The sequence below is a fragment of the Falco biarmicus genome, chromosome 5 (genome assembly GCF_023638135.1).
Source record: "Falco biarmicus isolate bFalBia1 chromosome 5, bFalBia1.pri, whole genome shotgun sequence".
Lineage (NCBI taxonomy): Eukaryota > Metazoa > Chordata > Aves > Falconiformes > Falconidae > Falco > Falco biarmicus.
The window spans coordinates 7,465,231-7,492,910 of NC_079292.1; the positions used below are offsets into that span (position 1 = coordinate 7,465,231).

At 42.1% G+C, this 27,680-nt stretch overlaps 1 protein-coding gene across 4 annotated transcripts in view; it reads right to left on the reverse strand.

The window, feature by feature from the left end:
• PLXNB2 (plexin B2) overlaps window positions 1-27,680 on the reverse strand; it is a 267,942-nt gene that overhangs the window by 71,495 nt on the left and 168,767 nt on the right. For all 4 annotated transcript variants that reach the window (XM_056339913.1, XM_056339914.1, XM_056339912.1 and 1 more), the window contains 4 exons: window positions 10,057-11,167; window positions 8,169-8,351; window positions 5,409-5,531; window positions 1,546-1,646 (listed from right to left, as the gene is read on the reverse strand). In XM_056339913.1, the coding sequence (XP_056195888.1) occupies window positions 1,546-1,646; window positions 5,409-5,531; window positions 8,169-8,351; window positions 10,057-11,154 (1,505 nt within the window). In that variant the 5' untranslated portion in view covers window positions 11,155-11,167. The remainder of the gene's footprint in view (window positions 1-1,545; window positions 1,647-5,408; window positions 5,532-8,168; window positions 8,352-10,056; window positions 11,168-27,680) is intronic.

The following is a 27,680-nucleotide window of genomic DNA, read 5'->3' on the forward strand; positions in this document are numbered from 1 at the left end:
TGGTTGTGCAGCCTCACCGAAACCCCTGAGAGCTTTTCCCAGCTCAAGTACAGGAAGGACAGAAAGAAGAGCAGTGCAGAAGCTGTGTATGTGGCTACAAAAGCTTGCTGAAGTGTGTGTGTGGGGACAGTCTCATGCATATTCCTTCCACTCTGTGCAAAGTTTAGGAGAAAATGCAGTGGGATCTCTGGCTGCTGTAGCAGAAGACTATTAACTCATCAGGGGCTTTACACAGTGCAGTTACTGCACAGTTCTGGTAAAACTGCCCTTAAATATATAATTTACATACAGAGTCTACATTCATATAGCATATCCCTAAACACACTATTAAGTGCTGTGTGTGACCATGAGACAGAACTTGCTGCAGATAAGAAAAGCATTAGAAATCAAACACTTTTTTTTCTCCCCATTGGAAATAAATACTAGCAAATGCAAAAAATCCCGTTTGCCTGTTCTCAGAGGCCATTAATATTTTGAGATATTGAGGTCAATGATCATATCAGAAACCTGAAGGGAAATCTAAGGAAAATTGCCTTTTGTACGATATATGACACAGCTTTCAACTCCCAGCAGCCCAGGAGGAGTTTGAGGTGTATATTCCAAATCCTCAGGTTCCACCCACAGCAAACACAGGCTGGACGAGTTACAGCGTATTACATAAACCTGCAAGTGCTGTGTAAGTTTCTCTGCAGTGCTCCATATTAGGCTACACATCAGGCTGATAGGTAACTTAATGTGACAGTTCACATTTTCAGACAGGAAGCTAGAAGCCTGAAATTCATCTGCATACTATAATTAAATAGCCCCTTTGTTCCAACAGCAAGTACTTAGAATCACTAATTCCCAACACCCATGCCAAGGGGTTAATTAACTTAGTAGTCAAAAAGAGAGCTGCAGGACCACTCTTCCCTCATGCCACTCCAATCAATGCAGAGTGCAAAGAAGAGACATACCAGAGCTGTTCAGTGCTGTCCTAGTTTACATGTGTTTGAATATTAATTCAGTTAACCTCTGCAGATAGTTAACCAAATGCCACTTTCTGCTCTCCTACAGTTAGGTAAGGGTTCAGTGTAGCTCCATGTCTTGATAGATGATGTTTATATAAAAACATCATTTGAGCTATATACTTAAGAAATTAACAGGTTTTTCTTTCATGTTCTTTTTTACACTTTTCTGCTGTACTTAAAATATATGCTGTATTTTCTGGATTTTAAATAGGGAGCACTCATAATTTCTGGGAAAACATTTTACTCTACAGTTCAGAGAGTGATAGAACATGCAGTCAGAAGATGTATACTGATTTTCAGTAGCAGCACAGAAGTATGTATTTTCCCAAACTAATCAAATCTGCAGAAGTCAATGGGGACTTATTTGTGTGCACACAAGATTGATATCAATGTCTGTGTGATAAGATTAAATCACTATCAGGAGCATAAGGCCAAGTACAAAGAGCTGGGATCACTATGCCAAGCAGAAGCCCACAGCACGTGTCGAAATTTACACTATTCCACTGCCTGCACCTGAGAAAACACCAGCAGCACTCACCTGCCTTCTCTCACACACCAGCCACAGTACGGATCCCTTGCTTGAGCACACTTCTCACAGTCTGAATATTTGTGGCAGTCCTGCACAGGTAGCCGATGCACCTGGAGAACCAAAAGTAAGGCAAACCATAATGAATCTGAAGAAAACACAAGGAGACACCAACATTTGTGGACAGGGTTGTACAGACTTGACCCTGTATTACTATGACCAGAACTCAGCTTGATTTTAAGGAAATACATACAAAACCAGAGCCTGGTTATTTCCCCCTTAATAAAGTCCAAATTCACACAATTTTCCTGCTTTTTTTCACTCCAATATTCTCTAATCTTTCTTTAAAGTAACATAGGACATTGTTATAATCAAGAATCATAAGCAAGTCTTACAAAAATTGAGCTTTTCAGTTCCTCCAGTTATGCTACGTCTGGAAATCTGCGTTACAGAAATTGCGTCAACAATGCTCTGTTTTCAAGAAATAGCTACTGTAGGATGGATACTTTCAAAAGGCTACCTGGTACTGGCTAGATCCCCTCATATCACTGCATGAAGATGAAATTGTTTGGAAATGCAACCATCAGTGACACTTTTAGCCAGAAAAGGCGTTTCAGAAAGTCTGCAAGTATGAGACAGCCAGGGTGCTTTGGGTTACTGCACTTCTCCATGCGTAACTCTCCACCATGCAATACATTAATGAAAGAAAATGGAAATAATTATGACAGAAATCAGCAGCGAAAAAAGCATCGTCACTTCTCATGTCTCTGTCTCCCAGTAAATATACAGCTTCTGGTTTTGATTTCCTTTGGTGCCGAGAAGAAACAATTTTGTCTTTCTTTAATGCTCAGAAAAAGGAGCCAGCACACAACCATCTCTTTCAGTTACGCTGCTGAAATGGTGCAGAGGAGAATGGGATATATATCTTTCAGTCGATGACTGTGTTTTACTTTTAAAGAGAGCAAGAACTCTAGCAAAAGTAACATTGAGATGTGAGCTTTCTTTTTTCTACCTTATAATCTCAAGTAAAACGACTGGCAATTACAAAGCTACTTTGAAAGTCTGAACTTGGCTTTTTCTTTCACATTCAGAGAGTTCAGGCTGACTCAGTTAAGGAAAACATCAATATTGGGTAGTGCTCTTGCATTCATTAATACAGAGGCTTACCTTTTCTCCCTTCTCTTGTTCCAAAGATTCTTGCCTAACTGGAGATGGGCTACTAGCACTCTGTTTCACCAAGTGGTACCCATGAGTAATTTAATATCCAGTGAATGGCTTTTTTATGACAAAGTATTTATTTCATAATTTGGGCAGGCACAAACAAGCCCTAGAGATTGCTGTCTCTGCAAGTTTTATGTAAACTTAACAGATTATTTTTTTTTTAAAAAAAGCAGCTCCATTTACAGCCAGCTTCAAAATGCAGAGAAGAGATTTTCTAATTGGCACTCTTAATCAAAGAGAGTGGTAGAAGCTAAAACAAGCACATAAGCTAGTGATCATGGTAGGTGACTGCTACAGGCTTCTGCTTTCCTCCCAGCATGGTACGTACCATAAGGAATTTGGGATCCTACCAGTGTTGTTCACTTGTAATGAACCAGTGTGAGCACAGCAGGGGTGCTATGCTCCTTTCCAAGCCCCCCAAGAAGCTGCAAGGGGCTTCTCCTGATCTCTGCCCAAGCTCTGGGAGATGAATGGGGAGGAGGGAGCCGACTTTTGAAAGCATTTGCTCAAAAAACAACCCACTGCTATTGATACAGTGGCAGAAACTGGGAGGAAAAGACGGAGAAGTGAAACAGGAAAGCAAGGGCTTATTTCTCACTATGGCTCTTACCCCCTGTATTGTTCTTCCCTGTAGTTCTCTCAGACTGATTTCTTTTTAAAGGCTGCTTGAAGTTATCACCCACCACATCATCACTTTCACTTTGCTCAAACGCTTACAGAGCCCAAGCAGTTCATTTCCAAATGCTGAGGCAGGCTGCATCTGCCAGGTAGCTTAGTAGTAAGTATGCCTGTCAGTACAGCTAGCCTGCCCTTTATTGTTTACCTTATTTTAAATAACTCTAAACCACTTTAACTCCCAGGGCAGGTTTCTGATAACTCTATTCCCACAACTCTTAGCTGCGCTTAACCCAGAAGTGCATGTTTCAGTATTCATTCTCCCCTCGCTTACGTCGCTTCCTTTCCCCCAGCTCCCAAGGCCTCCACTCTCCTCTCCATCTGCTGCTAAAGTGGGTGGGGCTGCTCATTGTAATTAACTCCTGGAGATGACAGTAATGTAATGCCATTACAGAGCTCCCAACTGTAGTTATTCATATTTAAGCTGAACAGCTTTTGTAAAAGAAAACTATTATTCACATTATTCAGAAACTACAGTGTCTATGAGTGCTACTTGGAAAAAAAAATTAAATTGAAATCTTTTCTTTGGAAGAAATTGGCAGCTTTCTGAATTCAAACACTTTGTAGAGATGCAATTATATTTCTCTGAAAATTTTTTCTGTGGCCTTTCTAAATTCTACCAGTTCAAGAAGTGTGTCACCAGAAAGCTTATCTTCCTTCAAGGTTGCTGCCATCTCTTACACTGCTCAGCAGCTCGTGCCACAGCCTGGCTGGGACCTCATGGGCTTTTAAGCAATGTGCCAGCTTGTCAAATGGGGTGCCAGGCCACCCAGGCTTTTGTGGACAACACTGAAGGTTGGAGTTCTGTTCAAAATCTGAACAGAAGCCAAATGAGAAAAGTATCAACTACTCAAAAAAACCCCACCAAACCCGAGGAAACCTCTCTCACACAGCCATATTAAATGCTTTATCAGTCGTTTATCTGGCACTTTTTCCAATGTGGCTTCTAGCCTGAAAACCTTCAGCTAGAATATAACATTCCCGTGGCAGGAATTCATATTAATCCTTTTACAAAACAGAGAACATTCTTCTCCTACTGTTTTCCCCAAATACCCTGCTTTCACAGCCCCCCATTCTCCCTGTGTTACTGCTGCCACAGCGTCTCCCACGTCCCATTCCGTGTCACTGTCAGAGCTGGAGATAGTTGCAGCCTGTCACCCATCCTGTCCTGGAGAGCTGCTGAACCATGCGTCTGAGGCTGGCAGCTCCAGCCACCACAAAAAGAAGTGTCAGAAGAGGGTTACAGCTGGAGGTGAAGGAGAAATCTGGTACCCCTCTCATCTCCTACTTGCTTTTTTTTTCTTCCTTTCTTTACAAAAATCCATTGTGCCTCACCCATCAGTACAGAGAAGGGGAACCTAGAAAAGACTGGCTGTGCCTTTTGTAGCAAAGTCCACCAAACCTTTCCTGCTGCACTTGCTCAGTTATAGCAGCAGCTTGAAAAAAAGTGTTTTCCAAAGTTGTAATGCTCTGCATTGCTTCTTAGTTTTTGACAGCAAGACCCATGAAAACTCCTGGTGGTTTTACAGATGTTTAAATGCTATTATGTCAGCCCCCAGCATCCCAAATCCTGAAGTATTCTTGAAAAGGACTGAAGGCAGCTGAAGCATCCACTGGCCCTCCATAGACACCACGACACTAAGTGCTAGGGCTGCCTGACCCTGCAGCATGCTGGTGCCAAACATCTGAACTTCTCCCTTCTCACACACCCCAGAAAAGAGCTTCAGAGGTGAACTCACTTCCCATTTCCAATTACTAAGAATCACAGATATTAAGAATCACAGATGTAAGTTCTCCAAGTCATAACAATCTAGTCCATGAGCTTAGACTTGAGAAAGTTCTTCATACACACAGAGCAGGGGGAGCCCCACCAAACAGGGCAATTTCCAGGAACAACTGGGAAATTTACAAATTACAAAGCTACAGTTGCAGAGAAAGTGAAAGCAGACCTGGTCCTTAATGCAAGCAGGACACATTACCTTGTCTGTAGTCATCACATACAGATTTTCTTGGGTTTGGTCAAGGACCAGGTCATTCTTTATGGGTTTGTTTAGCTCAATAGTAAGAGAGCTGTACTCAGTTGCAGTGGATGACAGGAACACCTGTTTCATGGAAGAAAGAAAGGTAATTAATTTTCCTTTTCTTCCCCAAATATCATTATATCTGGGTACTGCTGTAAAAGACAATAAGATGTTTTTATAAATACATTAACAACAAAAGGAGGGATAAAGAGACCCTCCATCTGTGGTTTACTGCATGTTGGGGGAAACATAGTGACAAAGGATGAGGAAAAGGCTGAGGTACTTAATGCCTTCTTTGCCTCAGTCTTTAATAGCAAGACCAGTTGTCCTCTGGGTACCCAGCCCCCTGAGCTGGTGAACAGGGATGAGGAGCAGAATGAAACCCTCCTAATCCACGGGGAAATGGTTAAAGACCTGCTACACCACTTAGACACACACAAGTCTATGGGGCCATAAGGGACCCACCCAAGGGTACTGAGGGAGCTCATGGATGCATTCCCCAGGCTACTTTCAATCATTTATCAGCAGTCATGGCTAACCAGGGAGGTCCCAGGAGCGGTTAGCAAATGTGACGCCCATCTACGAGAAGGGCCAGCAGGAGGATCCAGGGAAGAACAGGCCTGTCAGCCTGACTTCAGTGCTGGGGAAGTTTATGGAGCCAATCACCCTGAGTGCCATCACGTGGCATGTACAGGACAACCAGCTGATGAGGCCCAGTCAGCATGGGTTCACGAAAGGCGGTCCTCCTTACTGAACCTCATCTCCTTCTAGGACAAGGTGACCCACTCAGTGGATGAGGGAAAGGCAGTGGATGTTGTCTACCTGCACTCTAGTAAAGTCTTTGACACCATTTCCCACAGCATTCTCCTGGAGAAACTGGCCGTTATGGCTTGAACAGGCATGTCCTCCCCTGGGTGAAAAACTGGCTGGCTGGCCGAGCCCAGAGAGTGGTGGCGAATGGAGTTACATCTGGCTGGTGGCCGGTCACAAGTGCCGTTCCCCAGGGCTCAGTGTTGGGGCCAGCCCTGTTTAATGCCTTTATCAAGGATCTGGATGAGGGGACCGAGGGCACCCTCAGGAAGTTTGCAGATGACACCAAGCTGGGCCGGGGCGTGTTGATGTGCTTGAGGGCAGGCAGGCTCTGCAGAGGGGTCTGGGCAGGCTGGGCCGATGGGCTGAGGCCAATGGTAGGAGGCTCAACAAGGCTCAGTGCCGGGTCCTGCACTTGGGTCACAGCAACCCCACGCAGCGCTACGGGCTTGGGGCAGAGTGGCTGGAAAAAGGGAAAGGTGGCCTAGTGGAAAAGGTCCTGGAGGTGCTGGTTGACAGCCAGCTGAACATGAGCCGGCAGTGTGCCCAGGTGGCCAAGGCAGCCAACAGCATCCTGGCTTGTATCAGAAACAGCGTGGCCAGCAGGACCAGGGAAGCCATTGTCCCCCCGTACTGGGCACTGGTGAGGCTGCTCCTCGAATACTGTGTGCAGTTCTGGGCCCCTCACTGCAAGGAAGATGTTGAGATGCTGCAGCGTGTCCAGAGAAGGGCAGCGAAGCTGGTCAGGGGTACAGAGAGCAAGTCTTATAAGGAGCAGCTGAGGGAACTGGCGTTGTTTAGCCTTGAAAAATGGGACTCGGGGGGACCTTACTACTCTGTACTGATACCTGAAAGGAGGCTGTAGCGAGGTGAGTGTCAGTTTCTTTTGCCAGGTAAGAAGCAATGAGACGAGAGGAAACAGCCTCAGGTTGTGCCAGGGGAAGTTTAGGTTGGATATTAGAAAAATTTCTTCACTGAAAGGGTTCTCAAGCATTGGAACAGGCTGCCCAGGGAAGTGATTGTGTCACCATCCCTGGAGGTATTTAAATGACATATAGGTGTGGCACTTGGGTTCATCCTTTGGTGGGACTGGGTAGTGTGAAGTTAATAGTTCGACTCAATGGTCTTAAGGGTGTTTTCCAACCTAAGTGATTCTATGATTCTATGATTAATGAAAATCCTGTGTTTACTCAAATTCACAAATTCACATTAGGGAAAACATTTCAGTTTGAAGTACACTGCATCAAAAGCAGAAAGCAAAGCATAAAAACCATGAAAAGAAACTGCTCAATGCTTACAACAGCTATTATTTATATCTTTTTTTGTAAATAATGGTTTATTTTAGCACTGTAAAATTTAAATCCTCATTTTGGCGCCTTTCCACTTGAAGGTATTCAAATTTATTGTCTTCCCTTATGGTAACCAACAGTTTTAGCTTCAAATTTCAAACCATGTAGTGGCACATGGCCGTCATTCCCCTTTAAGCAAAAGAAGGTGTTTGGCGTTTCAGTCTTGACATTTTAACACCACGAACATGTGAACCCTTGAGCCCCACACCACACAGTCAGAATTTAGTAGAACTCCAGCTTGGGTTTTGCCATCACTATCCACTGAATGGCCAGAATGATTACAAAATGAAAACTTGCTCTTAAACTAGTATGGGCTTGAATAGATGTCCTCTGGGAAAAGTGTCATTCAGGTGATGCTAATTCAATCCGTGAAATGGATAGCTGAGGTACATCAGAAATAATGTGTTTTTTCTTTGAAATTAAATATACCAAGCTCCAAGAGAATTTGCTCCTGGTATGCAATCTTATAAATCCCATTTACTTTTAGAGTAGAAGTATGCTACCACTACGGTTCACGACCTTTTAAACACCTTCCAGTCTTTTAAGTCTAGTTTGTTACCTTAAGAATTTTACCATCCGACGTTCCCAGAAAGGCCACGGTATGCCCATTTTCCACAGCCACAGTGACAGCCGTAAGATTCATCCCTTCTTTTTGCAGTACCGGCTTCTCTATAACACCATTCTTACTTCCCAAAAGGTACGGCAAGTGTTCGGAGCCACAGGGGAAATTTTTGCTTGCATTCTAATAAGGAACAGGAATACAGAGCGGTGTTAAACATTCAGATCACTAATTCCTAGCTAAGAATGAAGTGCAACCCTATTACCAGACAGTATAATACCCTTCAGACATAGAGGAGTAGAAAGAGAAATGGATTGTCTGGCCATTTTCCCCCAGCCAGAAGGCAGCAATCAGAAAGCAGCCTGCTAATTTCAAACTGCTTCAATGCTTTCGCTTTCCAGGAGACATGGGGAGAGCATTTTTTTTTTGTTTTGTTTTTATTTCATTATAGCAGCACGGTTTAAAAAGTAACCAGTTTGTTTAATTAAAATGAACATGTCATATAGATTAGATTGACCAATTTTATGTTGAAGACTTTTTTTTTAATGCTATTTTGTTTCTTAATTCGCTGTTATCCATAAAAAAGCAACCCACTGGCAACTGTCTTGAGAACTTCAACACATTCACTCTTCACTATGCTTTAATCCTGAGCTGCAGGGAGTGCCACCAGAAGGAAGTTCATTCACACCTTGCCTTTCCTGCTATATTTGGTAACAAGACTGTGTTTCTGATCTGAAATCCACACCTCCTTTTTGCCGGAAGCCACAGCTACTCCGCTTGTCACATTCTGGATTTCTAACTTTGATGCTCATCTCAGATGCAGGGTACTGCAATGAGCTGGTGTCTGGAACAGAAAAGTGTTCTTTTGGCTTCTTATCAGTGCTAGTGACCTACTGTGTGGGTTATGGGTCAATACCAACATGAGGTACTCCCATGCCCCATCTCTTCAGCTGTTCACTCCTGCCCCTGGACTGCAGCACACCACTTCTCAAGCTGTGATCAAACAACTGCTTATGCAAGTCCGTAGCTTGCTCAGGTTGGGGAATTAAGACATCCTCCTTAAAAGCTGGCTGAGTTATTCTTAGGATGATTCAATTTCTCAAGCCAGTTTAGGGTTGGCTGCAGTAATGAACGGCATGCCCAAGTAGGGCTTGGGAATAGGGTCGTGTGGGGAAGAACATCATAAATTCAACAGAGATGCTGGAAACTGCCTCTCAGAGACATAGTCATAAGTTGAAGAACAGTATCTGGAGGGGTGTAACAGTGGCCTCCAAAAACCTTATAGCCAAGGTAGCAAGGTAATGACAAGCCATAAAAAGAAGATGGCCATCATGCTCTGGAATTATTTTGAACCAGAGCAAAATATGAACACCAATATAAGAAATGTGTATTTCCAACTATCTGAAAATTCAAATCCAGGTGAGAAACAACACTGAACTGCAGATATCACCTACAAGATTCTTAATACCATTTAGAAACACTGTAAGTATGGTGGTTGAGACCAGAATTGTCTGTAGTGACCATCTGGAAGATGATCATGGGCACAACAAATCACTGCATTTGATTTAGTAACTTCCATACCAGAAGGAACCCTTTACATGAAATGCATTTATGAACCAATACTCATCTTTCAGAAAATGAATCTTTTTTTAAGAAGACTTTAAGAAAACATCAAACCTTTTTTAAAGGACTCAAAATTATGACTGTCGTTTCTTGCTTGACCTGTTCTGCAATCCCCCCAACCACATTCCATTTCTATAGTGAATCCAGCTATTCAGTTCTCAGTCATCTGATCTCACTATAGTTTAGCTCAAAGCCACCCCAAAATATGCAGTTGTATATTTTCCACTGATTCTAACACAGATTCTAAAACTGATACTGATATTACCAGTCCATGTGATGCACACGGGTTTTCTGCTGAGAAAAGTTTGTAAAATGAGCTGGTATTCTTTTTAGTGTAGCAATCGTTTCGGTTTTTTTCCATCTTTTCGTTGATGTGCCGCAAGGAAAACACACACATGGCAGATTTTAGAGAGCCGTTATCTTTGTTTACTTTGCTGAAGAGTGCAAGAAGAACTTTGTCATCTGAGAAAGTATCCGTAGTTTGTCTCTGCTGAGCCATGCTTTCAGCCAGCTCTTCTCCTGGAGTAGTGACGTAAGCAGAATGACAGTGGTCATAGGCACCATCATCATCTTTGCAACCCAAGTCCATTTCAAAGTAGGAATAATAATGGGCATCATCTTTGCACAGACGTGCAATCAGTGTCCGGTTATTGACAGGCTGTTTTTCTTGCTGATTAAAAATAAAATACACGTAATTTTTATCCTCAAAGACTGCCACAAATTGTTGTGTGCTTGATGAGTGATAAGCTGACTTAACAGCTGCTGAGTCTGTATACATTTCAAAAATGTCTTTCCCGTCCCTGTCGTAGAGCTGCCGAGTGCTGATTATTATCCCATTATCATTTGGTCCATTCCCTTTCCCAACAAACAGCACTCGGTCGTTATTCAAGGAAGTGATCAATCCCACAGTTGATACATTCTCGTCGTTGCTTGCTACAAAAGATTTTTCTCCGCTACTGTCTACATAATGCTTCACATTGCTAATGTCTTCTAGATCTCTGATGGCACAGATTCCCTTAAAAAGGCTTCCACACACCACAATTGTTTTATCCGCCTTGTTCAGCAACAACAGTTTGTTATAATTATCAGTCAGTACTGCCTCTTTGCACTGATTTTCATCAATGGGAGGTGTGCACTTTTTGTTGTCCTTTCTTGGACCTGTTTCTACAGACCTTATTACATCCAGGTTTTCTGTAAGCTGATACAGAGCATTTACCACTCCCAAATAGATTATCCCAGTGTCATTATCCACTGTTAGATGATTTAGCTCTGTAGAACTCTGAAAAAAATTCAGTTCCTCATTTCTGGATAAGGTGACACCAAACCAGCTCAAAATGCTCAGTGTCCAGATCCATAAAGCCATTTCTATGTAATACCTAAAAAGGGAAAGAAAAGAATAACATGAACCATACTGAAAAATAAAATCCACACAAAATTCAGCAACATGAATGTTTTTTCCTTTCATGATTTCAGACACAAATACACTTATCCTTATGCCTGTGTAGGCATCATGAAGATTATGGAAAGCCTCAGATCCTGTTAATTATCTAGCAATTTAATATGTTGGGGAAGGATTAAACAAGGTCATATGTCTAAATGATTATCACATAACCAATTAGGCAATCAATCCTGTGCTAAAGCACAGTGAGAATAACAGATAATTTGAAACAACACAGACTGCCAAGAAGTGGTAGTGCTTCTCCAGACATCTTCATACCGTGTGAATTATTTATTGTTGAGATTTTAAAAATAAGCTGGAGGATCCCAGTGTTTTGGGTGGCTCCTCCTTAATAGAAGTTACTCGAATGTTTGAGACATTTGGTGTTGCAGGACTTTCCTCAGAAAGCAAAAAAACTTTCAATTGACTACAAGTAAGTGTGGATCTGGCTGCTGAAGCTCTTTGAGAAGGTGTTATGCTAATTCTTCACCAGTGTAAAGCTGCAAGACAGCAGAGACCTTAATATGCAACATTGCCTTTGCTGGTATGCATTACAGTCCAACACTTCAATTCACTAGAGCACTGCAACTTAATAGTTCCAAATCTATCTTAAGAACACCACTTAGAATTTTATGAGATTAAGATTCTGTTACTACTGGTCATTTTTTGGTTTTTTTTCTCCCAAATTTATACTTTCCATGCAGATCACCTGGCTGTTTGGAATTGGACAAAGAACTGAAACTTGTAAGAAGAGGTCTAATTTTAACCTGAAGAGTTAAATGAGGAGGCAAGTCCCAACTGGCTTCCTAAGCACAGAACATTTTGTCAATGTTTTCTAAAAGTGTTTAGTTCTGAGTGCAGAAAACAGAAGGTGCCATGCTTGGACACACCAATATTAGGGGGAAAAGGTAAATACTGTTTGGAGGAAGTACTGAAGAACAAGTATGATCCACAGTATTTTTGTTTTCAAAGTTAGCCATTTGACTCTGTAGTCTGATGAGAAAGGAACCTGTAAACTTTCAGGGAACCTCAAGTTAAATTTGAAAATGTCTGGAACTGCGAATAAAACCCCAGAGAAGACAAGAGGAACATTTAACAAAATAATCTAATAGGTGAAAGCCTTGTAGGAGGGGCAAAACAGCACAGAATGCCAAAATGAAGAATTGAAAAAATAGAAGAAAAATAATTAAAATAATAATAAAGGAACCATGCTGTTGTGTCAGCTATAACTCCTGTTTTGGCAGCAGCAATAAACTCTGGGGGGATGTGAAAGAGAATTGCCTGAATCATCATTTATACTGGATAAATAAGGTTAAACATCAAAAACAGAGCTACAAAAGTCTGAGCAGGGAGGGGAGGACTCTGGTGAGCACAAGCCATCTGCCAGCTCCCCAAACCACCCTGGAATCACCAGCAATGCAGAAAGACAGCTCCTGCCCTCAGTGTTGACTGCATTTTGCTCCTCTGTGGAGATAATGTGTGCGATGGTGAGAACAGTTCTTATAAGAACAGAGTGATTCTAACATAAAAAACCAAAAACCTGCTAAACGTAATTCAGGATAGTAATAAAGACAAAATAAAAGGCTAACTTCAATCGTGTTTTGCTAAAGCTCTTACCATGTACCAAACTGAGCAGCTAACTGTAAGAAGAGGTCAAAGAAGAGTCAGTACATTACTAAAAGCACAAGCCTGACTGTCTAATGAGAGGCTGACCTCATATGACCCATCCCTGGAAGCGTTCAAGGCCAGCCTGGATGAAGCTTTGAGCAACCTCGTCCAGTGGAAGGTGACGCTGCCTATGGTGGGGAGTTGGAACTAGATGATCTTTAAGGTCCCTTCCAGCCCAAACCATTCTATAACGATCCTATTATATGACAGTGACCAAAGAAAGGCTAAGAATTACAATACATTTTTCAGACACATGGATTTCAGCACATGCTTTGCAGTGTAATGAAGTGCTAGACCTCTCTACAACAACCTTAGACCTGTTCTGAGGAACCGAGAAGAATTCTGATATTATTTGTCAGAAACTCCTCTTTTCTTCCTGCTCCCAAGGACCCCAGTTTCCCAAACAAGCTTTGATGCCAGCTTACATCTCCGTGGCTAAATGGTATGTCATAATACATGTCATCTAGTTTCCCTTACAGTTATCTGCCATGAAATAAAAAACCCAGCTCGACTACTACAGTGTTGTTGCGTAACAGTTTTATCTTTCTACTATCTATTGCACAAGGATCAAATGCTGAAGAATTCAGATTAATTTGTTCCTGTTTTTCCCACAAGGCAATTATTGTTAGATTATTACAATCTCTGTCACAAAAAGCCATAAATAGCTCTAGTTATAAAATATGCCTCAAATGAATGGAAAGAATTTATTTTACCTTAATTTCTGTACTCAGTTCACCTCCACATCCATTTACTTCAGTGGATTAAAAAAATAATTTTGTCCCTTTGTGGCACTCAGGACACAGAGGCTGCAATTGCAACATACTTGTGCCTTTGTCCCATGGGCAGAACGAGGAGTCTTGCTGGTTTGTGCCAGAGCCAGGATTTAAGGAAAAGTACACTTTGCACCTCTTAACCAGACTGTTACAGAGTAATTAATCTCTCTGTACAAAAATGCGTGATGTATCCTCCCTAGTATTTTCTGCCTTGTTTACTTATCAAATTTTTTACTCAAATTATTCAGAACTACATGCATTGTCCAGTAATTCTGGAGAGTTTGGGATGTGTGTGTGTGGTTTTTTTGTTTGGCTTTTTTTTGGTGAGCTTTTTTGGTGTTTGTTTTGGGGTTTTTTGGCATTTATTTCCTGTCACCCTGGTCTCATGCCAAAAACTGTCAGATTATTTCAGACCTCCATCCAAGGTGACAGTTCTTCATTCTCCATACCTATCAGTTTAATTTCCCACCCTCTCTTCAAAGCAAACAGTAAACAAAAATTAAATATGCTATGGAAAAGATCCAGAACTAAATGCCCATGCACCTCTCAAATACCAGGCTTAAGGAAAGAAAAAAGCAAACAAAAACGAAATTTGATGCACTACAACCACAGCTCATTCTCACCTGATCTTAACTTTGTTGGGAAGTAGCAGCTGGAAGAATCCTGCTACGACCAGCTGATGTACTAGGAACGACAGGGCTGCTGCTGAGTTAGGTGCTAGGAAAATGTATCAAGAAACAGTTTCTTGCTATGAAAAACCTCTATTCCAAATGAACTAGTCACAGAAACACAAGAGAAAATGAGTAAGTATCCCAGGCTGGAGCATGGAATACAAGATGTTCAGTGTGACGAATGTATTTCCAATGGCTTAATCACGTATGTTAAATACACATGAGCCTGTGTGGCTTACTCAGAGTCATGCCCTGGTCCTGAGAGCTGACATACACTCTTTGACCTCAGTTTGCACTTAGTTTTAAGTCCCTGGCAGACTCAGGATGGAAAGCTCAATAGAGCAGTTGACCACATTGGTTTTTTTCTCTCTCATAAGTCTTGTCTCCATCCTGCCTCTTGCTCTCCACCCCCATGATATCATCAGAATCACCTCTTGCTCTCCCGTCACGGTTATCTGAATTGCAAAATAATTTCCTTTTTGGATTCCTCCTTTTTTCATCATTGCCTTCCCTATCCTTTCCCCCATCTCAAAACATACACCTCTTCTAATTCATCTACCTTACAGACAACTGAACATGGTTTTGATGAGTATCCTAGTAGGATGGCAGTAATAATAAACAGAATCCCAAAGCAGAAAAGAAATTATTATAAGAAAGGTGCATGATAATTAAAAAGAAAGTGTGGATAACATATAGTCCCTCCCCAGTCTCTCAGATGTGACAGGTGACAAGGAAAGTGGGATGGCAGCAACAAAGCACTTTAAAAGAAACCCACTGGAAAAAAAGCATCTTGCTGCTTACAAGAAATATGAAACTCCACAAGTTATGTGCAGGAAATGCAGAGCACCCAGGAGAACACTTCACACAGGGAAACTGCCATTAAGTGACACCATGTTGGAATGACACAGCTACCAGAGCTCTGCCCCACTGCTAGATAAATTTTAATTTAAGTACCATAACTTTATGTCTTTCTACTTAAGCAAGACCAATAACCTTAAGTAACAGTCAATTCTTCAAAAGGCATTCAGAAAAAAAGAGCATCTATAATCTGCAAGCACAAAGTGAGTTTCAAATTGACTTCACGCTGTTATATAAATACCCTCAAGCATTAGCACCAGCAACATGCTGACACGGATGTGGCAGGTGTTTTCCTCCTCCACTGCACAATCTTCTGCTGTACCTGTATATGGGAACTTGCAACTTTTCAGCCACCCCCAGTCACTTTTCTTTAGCCTTCAATACAACTCTAGCTTTTTGTTACCTAATGTCCTACGTTCATTTCAGCTGAAGTGAAAGAATACCAAATTTTGCCTGAAATAGGAATAGCTGAAAAGTAAAACAAGTGTTCTTCCCAAAAATGACAGACAAGGAAGTCTTCAGTGAAGGAATAATCTCACCAGTTAAGCTTCTGTGGCATTTTTGCAGAGCTGTTCTTCAACCATATATATATATATGTACTGAATTAAACTCTGTAATCTCATCTCATCCAAAGTTTTGCTACTTGAAATACTGGGTCTAGAGACAAAGGCTTCTGCCAAGGAGGCAGATACTGATACACTTTAACAGTAAGTGATGAGAGGACTGCCATTCTCCCTGCAAACTCCCCTATCAGGGAGACCCAAAAGATCCAAAAGACCCTTACATTGGAAAAAAACTTGCAGAGACCCAAAAGTTACAACATGAAAAAGGTAAAAATCCAAGGGATGCACCCAAATGACATTAATATTTACATAAAGAGGAATGAAAAAAAATTTCTCTTCTCCCTCATTTGAAGTAACTTTGCTTTTAGCTTCCAGCAGGTTTTCCATGAGTCAAAAAGAACTCAGTTTTCATTTTTAAGCTCAAAGGAATTCAGAACAGAAACCAGAGAATGCGTGTGAGGCAGGGGATGAGCAGATTTTGTTTGGATTTCAAAGCTTCTACTTCTGTGAGAACTGTAGGTAAACAGGAGCACTCTCCTCCTCAGCTACAACTTTTATTACTATTTCCTCAAACCAATGAATGATGGAGCTTGCTGGTTCACAGAAGAAATCACCTGGAAAAACACTGCAGGATTCAATCCCATTTCCTAAGAGCATGGCAAGACGCTGGAAAGGCTTTGGAGAGAGAAGAACGACTTCTTTTGTAGACTATGCTAGACATCCCAAACTGGTTTAGTAGAACCACTGAGAATAGCAATCACTGTGATGGGCATCCATCCCTTTAGTTGTAATGGTCTGCTGTTAGCACATGGGACCTCTGGGTCAGTGAGCTGCAGGAGGTCACTTTGCAGTGAATGAAAAACCAATATCCATTTCATTAGAAGCCGCGATAGCCTGTACTGCTCAAACACAAAAGGAGTAATTTTCCTTCTCTTTCACTGCTCCTTAAAAAACAATTTGCTAAGATATAGGGCATCTTCATATAGAACAACCCATCCCATCTGGTAAAACTGCTGGAAAAGTGGCAAAAAATGGACAAATATTTGTAACACTCCTTCTGCTCCTGATGTGGAAGACAAAAGTTTTGCTTGCACTCACAAGGCAAACTCTCAATCATTTTTCTTAATTTTTTTAAGTAATATTCAATAAGATAAGGGTTGGTTTTTTTAAACATGTGCAATACATATATTGAGATAGATCTTTTCTTACGAAGACTGGTTGGAAATTATAGATTTGCCAAGGAAATAATGAACGTTACACCCTCAGTCCCAGTGCATTCTGCAGGTGTTTTTCTGCAATCCTCAAGTAAAATAAATGGAAAACATACAGAACCACAAACTCAGGTTACTGAAAACCAGGGTTTCCTGCACCATGGCTTCATCTGGCAAGAACGAGCTGTGGTGGGTTGACCTTGGCTGGATGGCAGGTGCCCACCAAGCTGCTTTAGCACTTTCCCCTCCTCAGCTGGACAGGGAAGAAAAATACAACAAAAGGCTCATGGGTTGAGATAAGGACAGGGAGATTACTCACCAATTACCATCGTAGGCAAAACAGACCCAACACAGGGAAATTAATTTAACTTACTGCCAATCAGACCTGAGTAGGGTAATGAGAAATAAACCCAAATCTTAAAACACCTTCCCCCCCACCCCTCCCTTCTTCCCTGCCCAGCTTCACTGCCAAACCCTTTACCTCCTCCCCTCAAGCTGCACAGGGGGACAGGGAATGCGGGTTTGGTCAGTACATCACACAATTCTGCCACTCACTCCTCCCCTGCTCCAGCACGGGGGCACTCCCATAAGAGACAGTTCTCTACAAACTTCTCCAATGTGAGTCCTTCCTGGGGGCTGCATTTCTTCACAAACTGCCCCAGTGTGGGTCCTCTCCATGTGGTGCAGTCCTTCAGGAATAGACTACTCCAGTGTAGGTCCCCCATGGGATCACAAGTCCTGCCAGCAAATCTGCTCCAGCCTGGGCTTCCCATGGGGTCACAGCCTCCTTCAGGCACGTCCACCTGCTCCAGCGTAGGATCCTTCGTGGGGTGCAGGTGGATATCTGCTCCACCATTAACCTCCATGGGATGCCCAGGGACAGCCTGCCTCACCATGGGCTGCACGGGGACAGTCTTCACCACGGGCTGCAGGGGAATCTCTGCTCCGGTACCTGGAGCACCTCCTCCTCTCACTCTGCACTGACCTTGGCATCTGCAGGGCTGTTTCTCTCACATATTCTCATTCTTCTCTCCTAGCTGGTGTTGTGCAGCAGTCTTCCCCCCTTCTTAAATAGGCCATCACAGTGGTGCTAGCACTATGGCTGATGGGCTTGGCCTTGGGCAGTGGTGGGTCTGTCTTGGAGCCAGCTGCCACGGGCTCCATTGGACGTGGGGGAAGCTTCTACCAGCTTCTCACAAACACCATCCCTATAGCTCCCTCACTACCAGAATCTTGTTACGCAAACCCAAGACACCTATACCACGGTTTTATCTGGCAAGAATGAGCTGAATTCCAGGGCCCAAAGAGGAGTAAATCTCTCTCTCATGCCTGCAGCATCAGCAGAGGCCAGAGGTGGCTGGCAGAGGAGAGTGTGCACTGGATGGTTCCCTTGGGAAAGGAGCATGGGCAAGAAGATCCCTACATCACTTGAGACTCTCACCTTTCAGAAGATCTGAGATATCAGCAGCAAAAAGAGCTCAGATAACTCACTCCCTGAGAGAGCCCATTAACCCAAGTGGACACGGAGGCATCTCACAGCATGGCTAGCTCAAAGGCAAAGGGATGCATTTGAAAGGATGAAGGAGTGTTGCATGAGCAAGGCCACCCAAAGAGAATTTTAAAAGACTTTTCTTGACCTTTACTTACAAGGTCATCTCCATCAAGCTTCCCACAAAGGCAGATGAGTTTTGAGAATCTGTACCAGCAGTCATTTACCTAAACCTTCCTTGTGTGTCACAGTCTCCGAGGGAGTAGGGAGGGGATTAAACAGGGGATCTCATCTAGCTCTAATATCTCTGGCAACTACAGTAAAACGGTACTGCCACATACAAATGGGCCAGCAACCAAACAGAAATGTTTTCCTGTCCCAACAAGGAAAAGGTTTCTCCAGGCATTGCAACTGAATTAACAGCTGAGGAGCACAACTGCTTTTCACAGTAGGTCCTATATCCACCAGCACGTCCACGCCAAGGACTCTCATAAACTTGGTGCAAAATCGGCAGGGTTGAGTCAAAAGCTTAAGTGAGGCAAACAGCTAGCAAATTCACAGTTCACATTAATAATTATTTCATTAGCTTCAAGCTAAATTAATAATACTATTAGTAGTCTGAATCAAAACCTTTCATCCGTGCACATCTGAATTCCAAAATATTTAATATTCTGATCCAGATCCAAATTCAGAGCAAGAGGGAGCAACGTGAGTCTTAATTTTTCAACTAGGAGTTGCTCAAAAGAGCATTAGCAACAGGTAATGAGACTCAGAAAATTCATACTTACGTATTTTGTGACAGCACTCAAGAATTTCCAATAATGTGCTGTCTCTGCAACATCAGCAGGTAAACAAAAAAGAAGAGTAGCACTTTGCAGATTTATATGCACTCTTAGAAGCACAGCCTGCTACACAAAGCTGAACTCTAATGAATTCCCTGGTTTATTACAGCCAGTCCTGGCAGCATTTTGGTTTTGAAAATCTTTTACACCATGGATTCTGCCATAGTTCAAGGGTGGTTTTTTGCTGCTCTTAGGAATCAAAACAAAAATTCTGCTAAGTGAAAGTATCTTCAAGAGTTCACAGTGCCAAGTAGCTTAAAGAAAAGTCAACAAAAATAGCTGCTGTGGAAAAACCTCATTCCACAACATTAGCTACCAGCTATTACAGAGTATAAACCACTCTGATACACAGGTAGTTTATGCCAGAAAGGTCTCTTCAAGTCCTAAATTTTATTATTATAATTTTTATTATGAAGACGAGCTTTCATATTATCACTTCAAATAAGAGGGTTGCATATACACAATTCATCCCCACTGATGCAGGCAGGAGCACACATAGGGAAGAGAAACACTGCAGAAGCAGACCTGCCTGCCTGCCTGCCTTCCTGGCGCACACCTCCCTTTCAGTTTCGGCTTCTATATTCATCCCTCCATCTTTTTTGCACTCTCTCAGTAGAAATGAAGCACTCCTTTTAATGAGGCCTTGCTTTCTCAGTGTTACAAAGATGTAGTTGATCTGCAAGAAAAGCAGCTGAGTGACGTGTTTAATAGCAAGCAGCTGACTCGGCAGGAATCTGAACCCACAGAATCCCCTCTTTGACCCGCTTCATGGTTTTGTTAAAACCATGAGGTCTCCTAACTAACAAAAATGTAAGTTTGGGGTTTTTCTCCCCAACCTCATTGAGCACTAAGCCCAGTGATGCCTTATGGACCAACATCCAGCTGCATCATTGTGCAGCCCCTCCAAAGTCACTTACAGACACTTTTCTGCTACCTGATCCTGTAAATGGCCTAATCTATTTTGGCTCCAAGTGTAAAAAGCACCTGCAGCATCTGAGCTGCCCAATCTTCACTGGGGGTGGGGGTGGGGTGGGGGTTGCGTCCCTGCAGCAACCACTGCATAAGGTGGCCACAGAAGCCTGGCAGAAAGTGGGGATGTCCCATGCATGCCCACCAGCTCCACACAAGCACTGGGTTATTTTAACCCTTCTGTAACTCAGGAAAAGTCTTCTGTTTTCTTTTAGCTGGGGGACCAGCAGAAAATGAGAGAAAGCCTGGAGCACAGGAAGGAAAGCCCAGGGAGTTAGGATAGCTTTTATTCGCTGGTCTTCCCTGCACTAATAAGGGTATTACAGCACAAAGAAAAAAATGCATTTATACTGATAGTAAAAGGACTCTGTGTCACCAGCTCCATGCTACAACAACGAATTGCTTGTTTTCAGTCCTAAGGTCATCTTCAAGGACTGGTTTTGGACTTCCCCTGGAAGAAACAAGAAAGGAGGCGGATTTTTTTCCAGTGTGGGGGAATCTGAGCATGACCATGTGGAAACAAACAAAAACTATTCTGGCTCCTGCCTTGCCAGAACCAGTTCTCCCTCTTAATTAACCATTAATCACACGCACAAAAAATAATCAAATCAAAAAGGACATTTCTAGCATGTGTGAATCTTTACTTGCCCTACAAATGGCACAAACGAGACTCAAGAGGTCACAGGCAGGCGATCCATCTGGCCCTCCTCCTCAAAACAGAAGCATCAAATCACACTTTGGACGTCAAACGCAGCCACAGCCTTGTGTGGCAGCACCAGCCCGCTTCAGCAGCAGCTCAAAGCTACATGTACCTCCCCTTGCTGACTTGAGCACAGCGAGAGGAGATCTGGAGACAGCCAGGGATTTCTTTGCTGTGATATGGCTGTACAGGACAGGATACAAGACTTTCAAAGCTAATTGGCATTTTGGCACAAGGCACAGCCATAATTTTTTTCTTCCTGTTACATTATAATATTTTAGGACTTAATACAAGAATCATGTATAAGCCACAATGGTAAGGCTGTATGAAATTTATCATATAAATCAGAGGGATAAATACATTTTAACCCATAAATCAATGAAATGCAAAGATGGCAAGTAATTCATAAAGCCCCATGCAACAAAATCCTTTCCCTCTAATTTTACCCCTCACTTGGTGGTGTTTGCTGTGTGAGTTCTTGTCTCATCATCATTCTACCTTCTTATTTTTCCGTTTCTCCTGATTTTGTTTTCCCATTTGGGTTTAATGGATTCCTCCATTCTTCATTTTAATGTAGTTATCTGGCTATGCCAGTGATTTATCCAGAACTTCTGAGAGGTGGGACAGAAGCTCTATAAACTGTCAACTGCACTATACAAAGTACTACAACATATATTGTACTTAGGTAGCTGATAATGCAAGCCACAGAGAGAGGCAGAGGAGGATGGGGAAAATTCTTGAAACGGAAAGTTTATTGAATATCGAGAGCCAAGAAACACAGAGCTGAGGAATGGAGAATTTTCCTGGCTTCTGCTGCTGGAGATAAATTGCAGGGATTTGTCTGGTTCATCCTTCTTGAAATTCTTTAAACTTTCATTCGGACCATTTCTATATCCATGCTGGTGTTGCTCATTTTGATTGCTCTAAGATTAAAGTGTGAGGGTTTTTTCTCTCTGCCTTTCAAATTAATGTTCATGACAGTTTTTAAAAAGCCCTTTTATTTTGTCTGCCTTACACATCTTTTCACATCTTCTTACAGCTCCTCCTCCCCCCACCTTCTTTTCTTTTCTTCCCAGGAACAGCCTCCAAGTTTTCCTCTCCTATGGCTGTTGCTACTACAGCTTGAATACTCCTGTGGAAAATCTTTGATGACAAAGCAGGAGGTAGAAGAAAAAAAAAAGAACAAGAACCTCAGGTGAATTTTAGACCTCCATGGGGAGCTCAGACATACTGCCTCATTGACTTCCTATCTCTTTTCAAACCTTATCTGGAAACACCTCTTTTGTTTCTTCACTGCTTTTCCCTGCTCTTTTGTTTCCCCCTGCTTTTTCAGAGAAACGATAAATACAGTGAGACATACTTAGTCTCATGGCACTGCCGGTTTTACATACTCAATGTTCAATCCAGTTTGGGGAGGAGGAGGGAACATATGTGCAGAAGAGATGGTGCTGGGTGAACTGGTGTCCTGCTGCAGGGAGCCAAGGAGAGCTAGTGGTACATGGTGCAGGTGAAGCAGCACAGCAGAAACAACAAACTGGGGTGGGGGCTGCTTCTACTCATAGACAGGTAACTAATACAGCTGAGAAGGGAGCTGGGAGAAGATGGGGAGATGCATGATAATATGCCAGAAACAGCTTCGTGCAGCAGAAGAGCATAGCAAGAAAGGGCACATGGTAAACATTTGGAGAGGCTTTTTAAGGTAGTGAGGAGAGGAGTGAAATAGAAGTCAAAAGAAAGAGGGTGTGCAGGAAATTAAATGTGCTAAACTAAATACCATATAGAGTATAAAGGGTTAAGCACCAGAGATGCAAACAAATATAGAACAGACTGTGTGTTACCAAGTAACATTTGATTGCACTTACTCATTTATCCATTGTGGCTTTCAGCTGCAGCAGACACGAAAAGATGAAACAGAATTGCAGCATTTTGACCTGTTTACCTTTTTCTGTTTGGTTTTTTTGGTTGTTTTATTTATTTATTTAGTTATTTATTTATTTAATAAACACATGCGCCTCATCTAAATGAATGGAGTATCGCTGGCTCTAAAAGAGCAGCACCGGCTTCTACTGAACCAATCTGCCCAGACAGACACTGCGTGCACTTCTTCTACCTTTCTAATAATTGTATCTCACTCCAAATTTATACGGCCAGTTAACCAGTAATTTGCACAGCCCTGACAGCAGCACCTATCTATGCCTGTCTATTTAAGGGCCTGTCAGCAAAAGCATTATAAAACCCCCTTTTTATGGATGCATAACACAGTCATAAAATGTATTTTCCTACATAAAATGTAGCTTCGGAACTGCCCAACACAATTTAATCTCCAAGAGCACTTTATTTCAGAAAAGGAGCATGATACAATGCACGATGAAAATATATTACTAGCCATTTCACACCAGTCCATGCCTAACCCCTTCAAAACAGAGGTCCTTCCTTTAAAATTACAAGTCCTCAGCCATGCTGAACACAACACTACAATCTCCGCCGAGTGGCTCTAATGTACATGGGACAGATGTGAACAAAACCAGCCAATTTGCATAGGTGGGCTCAGGACCTGCTCCAGCTGAACCTGCCAACCAGTCCACAAACCGTTTAAGGCCTGTGTTGAGGGCTCTAACAGGAGCATCAGGTGATACATAAACTTGCAGAGAATTGTAGAATGGTTTGGGTTGGAAAGAACCTTTGAAGATCATCTAGTCCAATGCCCCCTGCCATAGGAAGGTACATCTTTCACTAGACTAGGTTGCTTAAAGCCATGTCCAACCTGACTTTGAACACTTCCAGAGACGGGGCAGCCAGAGCTGCTCTGGACCACCTCTTCCAGCATCTCACCACCCTCATCATAAAACATTTCTTTCTTGTGTCTGATCTAAAGCTACTCTCTTTCAGTTTAAAACTGTAGAGGAATGAAGGCAGTGGGTTGATCAGCATTGATAACGTCCAGCTGTGGCCTTGCCTCAGAGGCAGTGGGTTGGTTGACATGGATGATGTGCAGCTGTAGCTTGTTCCAGCTAAGTGGTTAAATAGCCCTGAGGATGGTGGGAGAGAAGGTTGGGTAGAGGAGGAGTGGTGTGGTCTGACCTCTGGAGGAAGGAGAAACAGCACAGACAGTAGACTCTGACCTATGATAAACACCTTGTGGCTGCCTACTGGTTTGTGCTGCAACAATTGGTGCCCTGTGTGAGGATAACTGAGTTGGGCTCAGAGTACAACAACTGGTGCCCAATGTAGCTGAGACAAGCAGAAGAATCTGTGACCCATAACAGGCACGGTGAGAGGTGAGCCATTGACAACTAATCAATATGGGTGTATTGCAATAATTGTTGTCCATCTTAACTCAAACTGCAGCTTAAAATCACTGCCCCTTGTCCTATTACTACAGGCCTTGGTAAAAAGTGTCTCTCCATCTTTCTTATAAGCCCCCTTAAAAAATGCAGGGTGAATTTTTTACTTGGAAATGCTGCTGTTCAGTAAGTGCACACACATGTATGGTCTTTTCCTCTCTGCCTTGAAAAAAAACCCATAGGTCTAAGTCCCAGAACTTGTCCCTGTAATTACTGGTCCCAGACTTAAAATTTTCTCCTGTCTCCTCAAAGGCTTTCAAGAACCACAAGTTGTGCTCCTCAAGATCAGAGGATGCAATTTGAGATGCACAGAAATAGCGATGGACAAGCAGACCAGCTCTTCCACTCTTACCAATAACAACTCATGGTTTAGGGGATTTATTTATCTGCCTGCTGATTTTGCAATCAAACCATTCTCAAACAGTATTTTAACCTAAAACAACTGCAAGACTCAAACATATCTTTACAGTTTAAAAAAAAAAAAGGTGTGTGTGTGTGGGAAGTACTGTTTGTGCTGTAAATAGAGCATCTAGTTTTGGTTTCCTAACACTCAGAGTTGACTCTTCTTAAGAGCTGGTAACTCTAAACCCTCTCTGTCCTTGATTGATGAGATGGGCTAACCACGCTCAAGTACATTTTTCATGCTTCTGGCAGCACAGTGCGTCTTTAACCTATTGCTTAAGTGCTGCCAAGGCATCTGTATGAAAAAACACACAAGAAAAGATGCAAACCCACGAGTAAAGCCATGCAAACTCCTACTACTTTCTTACCAGAGGAACCGCAGGATAAGCTGGGCACAGCATTTGCCTCACACAAAGTCCTGACTATGGTAACTCCATTTCCTGACCCTGTTTCATTTTGATGTTTGAATAAAAGCAAGAGTATGCTCTGTGAAACAGCCAATGCTAACAAATGGAAAAGAGATCTCCACTGAAACTACTGGCTTCTCACAGACCTGACATAAAATGCCAGCTATGGACCCAGTGACCAGACCTAGGCCACCTGCTCCCCAGTGTTGAAGCCTCTGCTGCTGCAGAGCATGGTTGAATTCTGGTTGTAACATGACAAGTTTCTTCTGTGTGTATGCAGCAGGATGGAGAGGCCACTGCAAGGCTGCTCAGCAGCTGGTGGGAATATTTTTCTTCTCACTGGTAAGCACATTTAGACACATGAGTTAGTAGAGCCAATAAAGGCCAGCTACATTATAGAAGGCAACTAGAGAACAGTGTAAATCCTCCTCCTCACAAGACCAGTTTCATTCCAGAATCCTAATTATTCAGGCTGCCTCCACAGACTTCTGTTGGGCAGCTTTCATCATGCATCTTCTGAGCTCTTAGGCTAAATGTTTCTTTTATGGCACCCACTGATGTGGTTAAAAGGTCTAATCCAAGTATATTTTACAGTGTTTGCTTTGTACATAGGGTACTTCAGTATATATATATTTCAAATTTGAATTTACAGTAGCTGCTCAATGTATTTAGAAATTTTGTACATTAGATAAACTCTAAATTCAAACACAGATTGCATACTTTCTACAGGAGAATTTATAGCTAGGAAAGTCTTCAAACATGATCACCATGCATAAACACTTTTAACTGACTGAAAGCAAATAAGCTGAAAATTTATAGGGGTACATTAAGACATGAAGTTTATAATGCTGATGTGTACAGATAATAGGAAATACGCCTCAAAGCATGACATCATTGAAAACAGAACCTGAATTCCCCTGCAAACAACTTAAGAACAGTCAGAATTACAGTTTTTAATATATATATTCTGAAGCATTTTATTTGGATAGTCTTATTTCCAAGTAACTGAAACACATAGCCCAGTTGTTTCAGGAGCACTTCTGATTTTACATATAGCACATGACAAAAGAGCAAACTATTATTGCAGTAGCCAAAGACTGCAAGATTTTGTTCAGGCTGCGTATTTCATGAGAAGTCCTTCTATAGATTCAAGTGAAAAGTAACAGTTTTATGGGCTAGTTTGTCCTGTAAAATATTCTCCCTAATCCTTGTAAAAATATACTTCATGCTAATCCTTCTGCCTGAAAGCATTTTTGCAGACAACTTTGAACATTTCTGTCACAGTTTATTAGCTTTAAGCTGATCTAATTTCTCTAATTGTCATCAGGTTTATTAGGATCTGTCTAGATATCAGATTTGTATAGTTGATCTGGTTTTACATAAACCCCTCAAACTGGTACATTTTAATTTCCCAAGCAGACATCTGTCTTCATCTGTATCTTGTAAAGTACCAAGTACATTCTTGGCCCTTAATTAATTAGGAGCAATGACCTACACATCAGGTAGTAATAGCATCCAATTAGCGGAAATGTACGGCGCTTGCAAAGTATTATCAGTCACATCACAGTAAAGAGATATTTGCCCGTTCATGCTGCATGCCCTGGGTGTGATGTACCAGCAATCTGTAGCCATGACAAAGCACTAGCACAAGACTAAAAATTCCTACCCCTTGGCCTGGTCTTTTTGATTTCTAAAGACATTCAGATGCTAATATTTTTTGCATTTATGACTGCCATCAGAAACATTGTATCTCCAAGCTTTAAATATGCCTACCATCAAGCTCATGACAGTAGGATAACGACGGAAGTTTGTCAAACATGCAAGGTTAGAACCCGCTGGGCACAGGAAGGCTTTGAAGCATTGGAAAATCCACTGTGGAAGAGTCTGACGTTCCAAAACAGAGCTGGAAACCAGTCCCAGAGGCTAGAAATCCTATTTCAACACCTGGAAACTACAGTATGACCAAGCCTTCAACAAGACACAAATTTCCAACAGGTTTTTGCTGTATGTGTACAGAGCCTGTGGAGTCACATCAGAGGAAGCTTCACTCCGAGACATAAATGACTTGTATATCCTATGATGCTATGCAAATTATTTTGTTAATGCAATCACCAAAAAACTATGTATTGTCTCACACAGAGAACAGCAGGAGTTGTACATGCGTATCTGAGCACAGATTTCTCTCACTAGCTTTCTATAGGACTTAAACAGTGACATAAAGAAAAGCCAGTAGGAAAATCAAACTTACTACTCTGACGGGAGAAGAGCAGGCATGAGTTGTAACTGACAATGTTATTCAGAAATTAGTTACTAAAGTACTGAAATGTGAGGATGTCTGAGATGATGAAGATAATTTAGTATCTCTCCAATCCATGCTTGCTTGCTCTAAGAATTCAAGTAACAGCAACTCACCAAGGCTTTGTCTCTGGACTAGTTCTGTATCAGCAATTGTAAAAAGCTGGAGTCCATTCAGGCTGAGTACACAGCAATTTGATATAGTTAATGTGACTAGCAAGTGAACTCCTAATACTGAAATTCAAAGAAAGATGGCATG